Source organism: Pollicipes pollicipes, unplaced genomic scaffold (genome assembly GCF_011947565.3).
Source record: "Pollicipes pollicipes isolate AB1234 unplaced genomic scaffold, Ppol_2.1 Scaffold_3447;HRSCAF=4054_pilon_pilon_pilon, whole genome shotgun sequence".
Taxonomy (NCBI): Eukaryota; Metazoa; Arthropoda; class Thecostraca; order Pollicipedomorpha; family Pollicipedidae; genus Pollicipes; species Pollicipes pollicipes.
The window spans coordinates 12,982,861-12,996,087 of NW_023596297.1; the positions used below are offsets into that span (position 1 = coordinate 12,982,861).

Sequence of the window (13,227 nt, forward strand, 5' to 3'; positions counted from 1 at the left end):
TGGTCTTGGCTCCGATCTGGCATATGCTATTGCTGTGTTAAACACGTATATACTCGTGCTAAAATATCGGTACGTGAGACGTATGTACCTGCCAGAGTGATCGCATGCCTGGCATAGCGATTGAAAAGGTATTCACTGCCCGACTTAGTGACTGAACCCGTGTGTGATATCCATGACGATTGAACGTGCCAGCGTGGTTACCTCCGTATTAAATGAGAAAAGCCCTGATCTCATGCAGAGTTGAGCACGTTCTACGTTCAAAAGGAGAGCCAGTCCAGGACCACATCACAGGGTTACACGAACAAGGGAAGCTTAAAACGACCTTACCTTCCATATTTTCGACACAGATGAAGGCCAGTAATCGAAACATCTTGTATAAAATCATGTATTTATACAAAAGAACGGAGAGTTAATAAAACACTCGATACAAACACCTCCGATTTCCACCAGGATGAAGTCAATTACCACGAGACCAAACGGTGGGAATTACATCATAATGATGATAGCAACACGCACACCACTCACATGACGGTGCAGATATTTGGAACCTGCCGTGAAATCTTCACGAAGAAGATTTCGGCGGTTCGACTTATCACTATCGCGAATTTATCGCTACAATACCAAACCACCCTGTCGTCATAGCAGGAGTGCGATGTGGATTATGTAGTAAACGCATTGACACGATTTAGCTGACGTGAGAGGCTCCTCAAGCCTCGCGCCGTATCGTTCCGGCTGTCGAGAGTGTGCCGCGGCGGCCGCAGCCGAGCTTCCGGGCTCGGCCACCAGGGGCGGTCGGGTCGCCGCTCACCAGAGCGGGCTCGAGAAGCCCCCGGGGGGCACGCGCCGGCGCGGCTGGGACGGTAGCGGCGTGGTCTTCTTGTCCTCGCCCGGCTCGTAACCCTGGCCAGTGACCGGGTTCGGAGAAGCTACCGGGACACGATATGGTCAGTTAGGTGCGAACCAGCTTTTTCATAACCGCCGGTCGAACGCTACGTTTACAAGACTCGATAACTCTCCTGCAGGCTGTGCACAGGAAGCGTGGTATTTTGAGCGTAAAGACACTGCCGCCGTATAAATACGCCAAGCTAGTAATTTATGATGACTGCCGACACGATTACCATGTGTCCAAGCCAGATGATCGCCTCAAGGAGCCTGAGAAAATGGACAGAGTGGAAGGGCGGCGGAGTGGCGCAGTGGGACAGGAGTCTACCCACCGACGCGGACAGGAGCTGGGGTGGCGGCGAGGACGGGCAGGTTTGCATGAGTGTGATCACCCGCATCGAGCGGTATTGCAGGCGCTGAAACACGTGTCGGGAGCGAACATTGTCTCTCTGACAAAATGCCACTGTCGATCAGTGCAGAACAAGATGCCGAGGCTCGATTACATTGGTCAACGCCGGACACGTGCAAGGCAAAACGTCAAATTCACTGCATAAAATACGACACGTATGTCGAAAAGATCGACATATTCCGTTGTGCATGGATAGCAGTGTGCAAATATCGCACCAGAACATTCATATATGCCGGCCTGCTCCACCAGAATGGAAGCCGGACGTCTGGCGCGTCGCACAGCCTGCTCCGGCAGGATGAGCCGGCCGCACAGACCGGCCGGCCATCACCCTCACCTGTCTTGACCGGCGTGGGCGGCGGGCTGGAGCCGTTGCTAGAGGGCGGCGAGTCCACCGTGTCGCCGAACGGGATGCTGGAAGCCATCTTGCTGGCGCGGCCGGGGCGGCTGGGCGTGGTCTCCTCCTCGGGCGGCCCAAAGATGTTGCTCGCGGCGCCGCCCGGCGGCTGCCTCACCCTGCCGGCCAGCACGAGCGGTCAGCGGCGAGCAGAGGGGAGGGCACCAGGTGATTTGGCGTGCATTCGGATGCCGTGGGGAGCATGAGATCGCCCCGTGTGGCCCATGACTGGCGATATTTCGTAGGGTAGATTAGATCGGAGGCATTCCTTTCCAAATGAGATCGCGGTCTCATTGCTTGCTCAGGTGTCACGCACCACTTGTGCTGCCCCCAGATCGATCCCGTTAGCATCAGCCCGACCGTACGTTGAATCGCGCCGAATGCCAGTTTTAGAGCGATGTCGGCTAATGTTTCAACCCAAGAGCATTTATTGTGTTTAAAAAGCTACCGAGTTGTGCTTCCTCAATGTGACAGCTATAGCGATGCGCGTAAGTCAGGCAACAACAAAAAGCAAAAGAGAAACTCGGATTTCCTCCTTACACTGTGCTTTCACCGGCTGGCGACCGTCTGTTGTGATGGTAAAGAATGAGTCGGCATGTGTGGAATGCGCGCCGCGTAATACTCCATGTGCAAACTGAATTAGGATCGCGCTGGTTCTTTCGTTCCTTTGTGTCATCAAGAGACACAGAGTTACAGACCATGGCGATCCAATATCCGGGACCGAAATTCGAGCTACGTAGTCAAGTTTCTACCGAGCATAACAGCCGCGTCAGAAGCCATGAAGCCACCGCGAAAGTGCAAGCTCAGTATGCGGGCACACTAGCGCAGCCAGACAAGTGACGCTAACTGAAAGGGCGCGTTGGTCAAGCACGAGTCACCGCCGGCAGCTGAAAAACGGCATCGCTGCGCCTGGCATACGAGGCGGCTGGGATGGCGCGGAGACCAGTCCCGGCTACTGGTCGCACGCAGCGACCCCGGGCGCCACGTGGCGGGCTCCGGCGCGAGGAGCGAGGAGCCAGGACTAGGTGCCTGACATACGAGGCGGCTGGGATGGCGCGGAGGCCAGTCCCGGCTACTGGTCGCACGCACGACCCCGGGCGCCACGTGGCGGGGCTCCGGCGCGCGGAGCGAGGAGCCAAGACTAGGTGCCTGGCATACGAGGCGGCTGGGAAGGCGCGGAGGCCGGTCCCGGCTACTGGTCGCACGCACGACCCCGGGCCCCACGTGGCGGGGCTCCGGCGCGCGGAGCGAGGAGCCAGGACCAGAGTCCCTGCGGGGTAGCGGGCTGCGAGGCGGGGTCGCACGAGCCAGCAGCACGGTCCTGGCACGCTTGCCTGGGCTGGCTCTGGGAGTTAGAGACGGCGTGGGGCTCGGCAGTCAACAAATCACTCAGCCCGAGGTAAGGCTTCCTGAAAACGAAACGGTGAAGTGATGGTGACGCTACAGGCCAGCGTAACGTCAGTGGGATGTGCAGCGTAAGGTCAGTGGGATGTGCATTGTAAGGTCAGTGGGATGTGCATTGTAAGGTCAGTGGGATATGGAGTATCATCCCCAGTCCGGTTGGGCTTTCATAAGGAACACATTCCGTTTCGTTTTGGTCCGTGTTAATTTCGGTCTGCTGATCAAGTACATGATCGTCATGGGTTTCTCTTATTTGTTCTCAGCCTGTAGTCGAGTCTGATCTAGTACATGTTCGTGCGAATGTAAAAGTTGCTCGACTAGATCCCGTGAACTACAATGACACGTTCAGCCATACAATGGAGCCATCTCACTGGACCCGGCGTTTTTGCATCTCACGAATTGAAACTGGAAACCTAATCACAGTCATATCGACCTGAATCCCTGCCGGAGTACAATGACTTGCGTGCCGATTGAAGCAGTGCCAATTTAGAGCTGTGGTTAAAAAATGAACCTTAACTGCCATGGGATGGCGGCTGCAATGCTCATTGTGAGAGAGAGAAGAAACGCAACAAGCACGTTTCCCATTTATTTGAGCACCCACAATGTCCAGAGACTGATTGCGTTCATCCGTTCGAGCCCCGTGACCAAGCCATCACAGCAAACAGCACCAGCGTCCACTGCTGCACAGATGTAGCCAATTCTCCGAACCAGCGACCGAGCCCCTACAATCGTCGCGCCAAATAACACCAATTAGACCTCCACGGCGAAAAGGGTTGCTCGCGATTGCCCCGTCTGCCATTGTCCGCCATTACGCCCGGGGGCGATTGAGGGGACGCGCGGTCCGTGATGAGAAAATCGCCGACCCAGCTGGCAGCACAATACTGCCGGCGCAGTGACAATTGCGGCGCGGGTCACCGGAAGGGACGGGGCAGGGCCGGGCCGGTAATCGGCCCAGGTGCGGTCGCGGCCGCCGACGCGGCCCGCTTGCGACGCTTTGTTTTCGGCCGCGTGCGCGCGCGGCGAACAGTAGCGGGCGGGGCCGGCGGCGTCTCGAGTCATGACGAGAGTCATGGCTCGCTGACGACGCCGTCAGCCGCGCCGCCGCACAAACAGCCGGTGATGGCGCACATTTCGATTTCGTGCTCCGATTCACGCGGCGTCTGCGACTGCGCGCCGGCCGCGGGAAGAGCGCGGGCTGGAGGAAGCCGGCTGTGGCGGGAGAGGGGCGGGGAGGGGGCCGGCTGGGCCACCGGCTCCGAGGCAGCCAGGTGGCGAAGCCCCAGGTATGTCGGCCGGACGACATGCAACACCTGCCGGTGCCGTCAGCCACGCCGACAGACGGGTCTCCCTCCCCGGCTGCCGCCGTGTGACAGCGGCCGCCCGTGCCGGTACGCCGACCGCTCGCGTCGTGAGCGGTTGCCACGCAGACTCACAACACGCGACCTCGCAGCAAAACCATAGCAGTGACATGACCTGGCAGCTGAGCCACTGACCCGCACCGAACCGATTCGTCGCGCCGCGCCGTTGTCGACCGCGCGAGACAACCTGGCCCAGCGGAGCTTGCCCGGAGTCGCCGATACAGATCCACGCGTACGGCAGCTTCCGCGTGGCGTGGCTAACGGGGCGCGTCAAGTCTGGCGGCGCAGCCACATCGCGGCCGATCCGGGCGCGAGATTGGCCGCCTGTCGGCGGGATCGGGCGGCGGGAGGCGCCGCTCCGACACGGCCGGCCGCTCACGGCGGCGCGTCGGCGCGCTCGGCCGGCACGGCTCCGCTCCTCCGCTCCGGCGACGGCGTCACGGCGGCCGTGGCCGGACGGGTCGGAGCGTCCCCTGTGACCCGGAACGGCTCCGCCCCGCTCCGGCGGCCCGCGACGCACGGGGTCGCGAGAAGCGGCGACCGGCTCCGGCGCCGGCGCCGGGACAGATGACTGGCTGAGCGCGGACGCCGGCTCCGCGTCATCGACGCGGCGACGGCAGGCCGTAAAAGGCGACCTCGCCGCCGGCGCGGCCCGCCGCATACCACTGGGGTGGAGCAGCCCCGAAAAACGGCCCCGATCGGCCACGGCCGAGACGGGCGACGCCTGGCGCCGCGTGCCGCGCATGGGCTGCCGTGAGCAGCTAGAGCGGCGCCTCGCCGGCCCACCTCCCGGCCGAGAGAGGACGAGCCGGCCGAAACAGAGCGGCGCAGAGACGGCCAACGACCTAGCGCCGTTCGCTGTCCCTCGGAGCCTGAAATGAGGCGGTGGTCCCCTCGGCGTCCGTCCGGGGGCCGGCCGCCGGACGGACGTGGTTCCCTGGGCCAAGTCATTACGGCGGCGGCGGCGGGAAGGGAGCGCGGTCGGCTGCGCGCGGTCGGTCATCCTCGGGACATCAGCACCACCTGTCCCTCGCTCCCCCGCCGTCACGCGCGGCTGCCGGGAAACCCGCGCCGCCGCCGCTCAGACGCCGCCGGACCGCCGGCGACCAGCGTGTCTCAGCGTCCCCGTCCGGCCGCCAGCCGTCCCCCAGAGGGCCGCGGCGTGAATCACGGCCTCGGAGGGGCGGCAGCAGTTTGGCCGGGTGTGAGTCATGGTGCCAGCAGACGTCTGGCCGTCTTTGGAGACCGCTACGGGTCCGCTGGTGCATGCTGAGCGGCGTTACAGCGCCAGCGATGCCCAAAAGCCGCGGCCGCCTTCCACTGTCCGCGTGACCTATTCCGCACGCGACTCCCGTGGTGTCCTGTCAGGCGACGGACACGCTCCGACGGCAGACGCCTCACTGCACGGTCGCTGGAGAGCTGCAATGCGCGGCACGTCGGCCCGGCTCCATCCCGAGCCGTGTTTACCCGGCGCCGTTTGTTTGTGCCCGCGCTGGCTGTGTGACTCACCGGCGGGAAATCAATCACATCGACAGGGAGTCAGTCAGTGGTCAGGCCGGCGACAGACTGCGCCGCGATTATCAGCCCAACATCGCACGCAGGCCGACACACAATGACGGCGTAATCTGCGCCATCCATCAGAGCAAAGCTACGACCTAACTTGCGACGCAAAATATGTCAGAGGAAAGAAATAACAACGCTTGGTTACGGGCCGAACGTTCAGCGGTGACCTTATAAGTGTATTGGTTGCCTGGCATTGTTCAAAGCGACGTCGTAGAATATGAGTGAGGTAAAAGAAGCCCGCGATTTGAACAACAATGGCACGAAATTACAAGGACCACGGATCGAGCCACTGACGGCGCTCCGCTCATTACTCCACGCGCTCGCGGACGTCGAGCTATCTCTCACTTCCCTCGTCAAGTGTCCCCCATCTCCCAGGAACGCTGCACCAGCTCAGGCCCCGGGTCCATCAATACGTCCATTGTGCCGGACCACCCGGCTCGCCTGAGCCTGGCGGGTCGGCGGCCGCAGACGGCGAGGGCCGAACCCTTCCCCGGGCCGGGGGAGCCGTGTAATTAGAGGGCGGCGAGGGGCCGAGGCCGCCATCAGGGGCTCACTAGATCGATCGGCTCGCCGTCTGCTCTCACCGACACTGCCGCGCGCGACACAAAGGACGCCCGCCGTCGCCGCCATGGCGGTGCGGCTGTCACCCCTCCCCTCTCTGCCCGACTGACTGTAACACGTGCTTAGGTGCGGTTCCTGGGCGTATGCCCGCGTTGACGCCTGCTCTACATTTATCGAGGGTGCTTCGGTTAGTTTCAATAGGGGAACTGGCCAAGAGCTGTTTAATTCGAAAGAATTGTGCCACAATAAAATGCCGATCACAATGGCGCGAGATTACAGTAACGGGCGTCAAACTGCCGCAGACACTTCAAGCATTGTTTCCCGTGTGCAGCGATCTTATGCTGTGACCTGTTTAAGAGGTGAAAATATCTTTGTGAAACTGCTCCGCAGCAGCTGAAAGGACAAGCACGGATTTGCCACCAACGTGACCAACGTTCTGTGACTGATCCCTCATCACGAAAAGTTAAGTGCTTGAGGAAAGGAAACGCGCGTTTTCTCGTGCGTGAAATCCATTTGACCAAATGATAAGAGTGACTGAAATATGGCTGCTCAAAGGAACAAATTTTCACGAACCCTTCCATTCGGATCTAAGAAGGCTTTGGCCGGTCCAGTCGCCTCAAAAGCGCCGCCTGTGCAGCACGCCACGGCCGATGTAATCCCGGCGACGACCCGGCGCCGTGCTCCGCGGTGTCACCGGAAGCGGGGTTCAATCCCCGCCGCGTGCAGTGTCGAGTGCAGCCAGCACGACCGCACGTCAACTCGTGCCGCGCGGCGGGCAGCGCGGCAGCCGAGCGGCACGCGCGGGCCCGTGCATGGCAGACACGCCGCTCCGCTGAGTAAACTCAAAAGGCGCCGGCCCACAAAAAGACAACACCGACAAATTGACCGTCGTTCCCACGGCTGTATCAGCCAAGCAGAACGAGAAGATGGCAAAAAGCGCGCTCCTCGGCAGTGAAGTGTCGTTGACGTCGATGCCAAGCCTGCGTCAACGACATCGGGCTCGGTTCGACGTCCAGAAGTCATCGCTCATGGCAGCCATTTGTCCCGACCTGAGGCCGATCAAATTTCATTTTTCTTGGAAAAAGCAGGGACTTGACGGCAAAATAACACAGATTGGCATTAGCGCCGCTTTAGTCTCACTAACGGACTACTTTGATGGGAATCTGACCATTCATTTCACTTGACGTAGAGCGAATGATGAAACTAATCAACGTATTACAGTCGCAATTAGTTTCAAGTTCATGGACAATGTTTCATGCATCTGACAATGAATGCTCTATTTTAATCATTGTATCCTTGCAGCAACTGCTAGCAAATTAATATGCGTTTTGAGGTGAGATATCAGCATTTGTCGATGTGGAAACGGCATGACAATTTTTTAATGAAATCAATGGAAGTGAACATCTAAGGGGCCTCTAGTTACTATAAAGTTCATCATTCTGTCACAACCAGCAGTACCTGCTGGAACAAAAGTTTTTTTCCGGTTTGCAGAGGCAATTGTCATGTCAACATATTGTTCCATGTCAGGTAAGCTGCGCCGAATAAAATAAAACTATCTAAGATTAGGAAGTTCAACACTTTAATGAGTATTGCCAATCGCAACGAGCGTTATAAAAATCTTTTAGGTTCACTATGTCATTAAATGTATCATGTTCCGGCGCTTTTCTGCACTTAAGACCCACCAAAGCCCGGAATATATCTTCTAACCTATCGTCTGTTTTCAGTTTTATAGCACTATCGTCATCCCTATCGTAATTGCTAACTAGACATTGTCGTGATAACATTATCGTCGAGTGATAACATAGGATCGCTTGCTTTTCACTGCTCCCAGTTCATCATATTTCCCACAAACAGTATATCAAAGAGTTCTTGCGAAGACATAAGCTTTGCGACACTGGATGGGGTACCCGTGCTCACCCGTGACGTTTGCCATATGCCGTTATCATTATAGAGCTTTAAGGGCGCATCAGCTACATGAGTCAAACTACGGCAAATATGGCATGTACTCCGACTTATTTCCTTTTTTAAGACATTGGTGTCAGGAAAGCTTCGACGGGATTCTAGGTTTCCTGAACATTAGCCATATTCCAATGCGTACGTCGACTTGGGCCTTATGTATCTTGTCCAGACTCATAAACATCAAGCAAGCGTTTAACCAGCTACACCACTGATCCGAACGACGGCAAACGAGTCCAGTCGAGTACCCAACTGTCGGCTACATGAATCACAGAAGTAAACACCTAATCTTCGAACAGATGCGCAATCTCTGAGGCATGTCATCAGCTGACTCGTGCTAGACTCCAGATGAGCAGAATCGACTCAAAATCTGCACCGCAGTGGGCAGAGTCGATACCCATTCTGGTTCCAGCCGGAGGTCGGAGACGACTTCATACCTTACGGACTGTCTATAAATAAATGAAATGGGTCCTGACTCTGACAAATCAGCGCGTTGTACCAATTTCAGCCATAATACTAACTTGCGTTTAATTTAATTTCTTATAAAATACAAACATTTTGGCTAAAAAATTGGACTATTAATTGCGAGTCGGACCGAACTTTCGACAACAGCTCGAATCAGCGGCTAATTCAAAGAAATTGGCGTGGCTGATTTTGAATCTGACTCTGAATCAAACAGTAAGATAAATTTATTCATGATGAATGATATCGACATGATGATTGATATCAACATGATAATGAAACAAGGTTCGTGACTGAAGAATGGTTCAAGTCAGCGTGTTGTGAATGCAGTGTACGTTTCCATCACATGCAGCATGACCGTCAACAAACAAATTTAAAACACGGAAGTCAAAACAAATTCACACTGATTGGACTGGTGCGCTGGGCCCAACGGGTAAGCAAACAGAAGTTTTTTACGTTGGGTAAAAGCTAGAACAACGTTTTTATATCATGTGCACCACAACATTGTTTTGTTGTGCGATGTTCTGGAGCTCTGTGTATGAATGTGAAGAAAATGTATACACTCTCGGAAACATTACGCATGAACCATGACAAATCTTAATGAGGTGTAAATAAAGTCAGAATTTTGATTATTTTTTCTCAAAGATCTTGCACGCTGCTAGAATACTGATCAACATATACATGTGTATATATGTATATACACATACATATATATATATATATATATATATATATATATATATATATATATATATATATATATATATGTGTGTGTGGGGGGAGGGGGTTGTGTGTGTGCGTGAGTATATCGTCTGTATCCAGATGCATTGTAATTAAAGCTCATAGGTAAGACAATACTAATAAATCATTCCTCGTAGAAAAGCCGGAAGAATGGAGAGCTGCATGGATTGATGTTCGGCTACATGCTTTTATCCAAACGAATATCAGTAGTGATGCCCCCCTACAGTACAGTAAGTAATTCCCAGCTGCAGGAATTCCCCTCTCCCCGTAATTGAATTCACTACTGGTATCCGTCTGAAAAAGCCATGTGGCCGAAATACCAACCCACCTATCTCTCCACTCATTCTGGTTAATCTAGGAGGAATAAGGCGATAAGTATTGCCTTGTCTGTACGCATTATTTTCCTCGCAAATGCACTTAACAACTTCGTAATTCAAGTTTATCCAAACTGAATCTGTGTGACATTGTTTAATAACTTCGACGTGGGCTAGAAAATAATTCAGTGGAAACAACTAAGCCCTGAACCAGCAGAATTTGGACTGGTGCCAGAGCCGGCCCCGTTAAAGTCGAGAGATAATCACAGGTCTGGACGGCAATGCCCAACAAATGTACATTTCGAACATGTCAGCACAGAGGACTACGGCCGCTTGCTTACCTCTTCTTTCCGCTGCCGACGTTGGCGAGCTCGACATGCTGGAACTCGTAGTAGGCGTGACCCATAGCTGCCGTGGTGAAGCCGATCTGCCGAGACCAAACTGCAGCACTGTTACTCTCCGCTCTATCCCTGACGCGCCACCGACGAGACGCCGGCCAGTATGAAGCAGGCCGGTCCCGCGGCGCCGGTATTTAAACGGGGGACGGCATCCGGCGACGCCAGCGCCAGCCTCCGCCTGGCGGAGCCGGTCGGAACTAACGGGCGCCGTCGCGCCGTGCCGGGGCGTGACGCGCATTGGGGGCGGTCTAGATCGCGCCAAATATCGAAGGCAAACAGCGCTAGCACGCACCAGGAGCCCACAACGGATTAGCGATATGCATGCATCGATTGGCTGCCATACGTGGCCAGTTCCGATCGGTGCAATTGGACGCGTCGGTGCACTCGTTCCCAGCACTCGTCCGGAAACAGGTGAAGGCTCAAACGCCCGCGGCGTTTAAACGCCGAGAAATTAGTGGCCCCGTACAGGAAGACTGGGCAATTACTCCAGGATGCCGATGGAAAAGAGAGGAAGCATCGGAAGCCGGAAGCCAGCTGGCGCAGCCGCGCCACCACATTGGCCGAAGGCGGGCCGATTTACGGCACGAGCGCATCTTCCTCGGAAATGCCCCGTTACACGAGGCGTCCACAAACGCTCCAGCGCATCGAGCATCGCCAGCCTGTCCAGTCCAATAACACTCAGGATCCCGTGCCGGGCCGACCCAGCCGCGGTGACCCGAGCTCGACACAGAGCGGCACCATCACGGTCCAGTTGGTGGCGGGGGGGGGGGGGGGGGGCGGCAACCGGGGACATCTGGGGCCATCACGGCGCGGCGGGGTCCGCCAGCGCGTCGCCATCAATTTAGACGGCGGCGGCGGCGCGCAGCCGGCGTGACAGGTGGCGGCGCCCCGCGCGGCCGCCGCGGCCGGCTCCTCCCGAAGCCATCAGCGCCGCCGGCTGAGCCGGCAGGATACACCGAGCCGCCGATAATGGCCTGGCCTGGTGCAGCGGCCACCTGACGCCCCTCATCCCCCCGCGCCCTCTCCCTGCGACTCCCCGCTCTGCCCCGGACGCGGGGTAATCAGGCTCCACCGACCACCCCTTCGTCCGCGCGCGGCGCACACGCGACTCCCACCGAATCCTTTAGCGGCGTTAAACCGTCATCAGGCGGACATTGTCGGCGGGCGGGCCCATTAAGCCGACCGTGCTCCGAAAGGGTGACGATCCGTCACCTGGCCAGCCAACGGAAAATTCGGGACAGCGCCCGGCAGGACCGCGCCCGCCAGCGCGGGCGGAGCGCACCGCGGCCGGAGACATGGCCCGCACGGGTGTCCGCCTGACACGGACCTTGGCACAGCGGCCAGCCGGCCATGGCGGACTGGCACGAACGCGCAGAGCGGCGCAGAACGCCGGCACGACGGGGCGACGCTGCACGCGGCGGCACTTTTGCGTCGCCACCGACTGCACGCCGCGTTATTAACTCGGGCTTGTCCGGTCTCTCTCCACGGCCCGCGGCCGTCTGGCGTGACACCGATGAAAGGAAAAACCAGCTAATGGCAGAGTGGGCGGCTTTTTGACCGCAGTACCGACTCTATTCACAATCGCAGGAAGGGCACGTTGCGAAGAATAGACGCCGAGCCGTTGCTTCTTTCTCGCTGCGGGCGTGTGAACCGAGCAGTGGCAACACCGCCCGCGACCTACCGCCACCCCACTTTCAGCGGCGGGGCAGATATGATCACCGCTAGTGTCATCGCCATTCCCACGACTCCCGGCACCGTCCCCAGAGCAGGAAGCAACAGCCCAGCGCGACCGGCGCCAGCCTGGGGCCAGATCGGCCCGGGAGGTCTACTCCGTCTGGCAACGTCACTGCCCACCGCGGCAAAAAACGGTCCGCGCCCGGGACGTTGACAAAGAGCCGGCGAGGGACTGGCCGCCGTGGCCAGCAGACAACCACGCCTGATGAATGTTGAGGTACCGCCGACAGCAGTCAAACAAAGGCGAAAGAAGGAGTGGCGGCTGCCGGCAGGAGCGTCAGATAACGATTTCAAAATACGGCTGGCCAGAGAAAGATCGGAGCAGCTTGAAGACTATTTCTCAGATGCTCGGGCGAGGAATACACATCAGAGCCTGTTCCTGGCAAAAGGTAGGATCCGAGCAAGCGAAACTTCGTAAATACCAGAGCTGAAAGCTCTACGGGCTAATGAACGCTCAAACGATTTAACGTCAGCATTACATGTCATTTATACCATTATAGTACGGAAGTCGTTGGAATGCGCAGGTTTTCTTCAGTCAGCCTCTGGGTCATTTGACCGGGCCTCAGACCAATAGCGCCAGTCACGGCCGCCAATGCCAGTGATACGGCACAGATTCCCGGGCCACGCGTCGCCGTCACGACAAGCCACAGATTGTGGCGCGGGTGACGCTCCCGGCAGCAGCGCTGGCCCGCCGACGGGGACGTGGTCGGAAGAGGCGAATGGCCGGCCGGCCGCGCCTGCCGAGGGACCTCGCATTCAGTGCCAGCCAACTGTATCGGGGGCTCGCCCGCCACGGCCAGGCGCGCCGCCGAGGACCCTCGGAACCGGCCCAGCGGTGTCCGAGATGTACCACGGGTGACCTGCTTCGCGCAAGTGAGACGTCATTGTGCTCTGTGTGTGTGACGCTCGCCTGAGCCCACTTCTCGGTCAATCGATTTGCAGACGACGCCTTCGCTGTCGCGCGAGCTGAACGCGTCCCGTCTCGCGGAGAGGAGCATTATCCTAACATGGAGCGTCATCGGATATCGTTGTAGGAGCATCATCGCACATCAAA

The 13,227-nt window shown here is 57.5% G+C and overlaps 1 protein-coding gene across 1 annotated transcript; it reads right to left on the reverse strand.

The window, feature by feature from the left end:
* Window positions 1-369: 369 nt before the first annotated feature.
* Window positions 370-10,555, reverse strand: Jupiter (microtubule-associated protein Jupiter). The gene is made up of 3 exons (XM_037214525.1): window positions 10,383-10,555; window positions 1,626-1,804; window positions 370-926 (listed from the first exon to the last, which is right to left on the reverse strand). The coding sequence occupies exons 1-3, from the start codon at window positions 10,445-10,447 to the stop codon at window positions 805-807; spliced, it is 366 nt and encodes a 121-aa protein (XP_037070420.1). The 5' UTR covers window positions 10,448-10,555; the 3' UTR covers window positions 370-804.
* Between the last annotated feature and the right edge of the window lie 2,672 nt (window positions 10,556-13,227).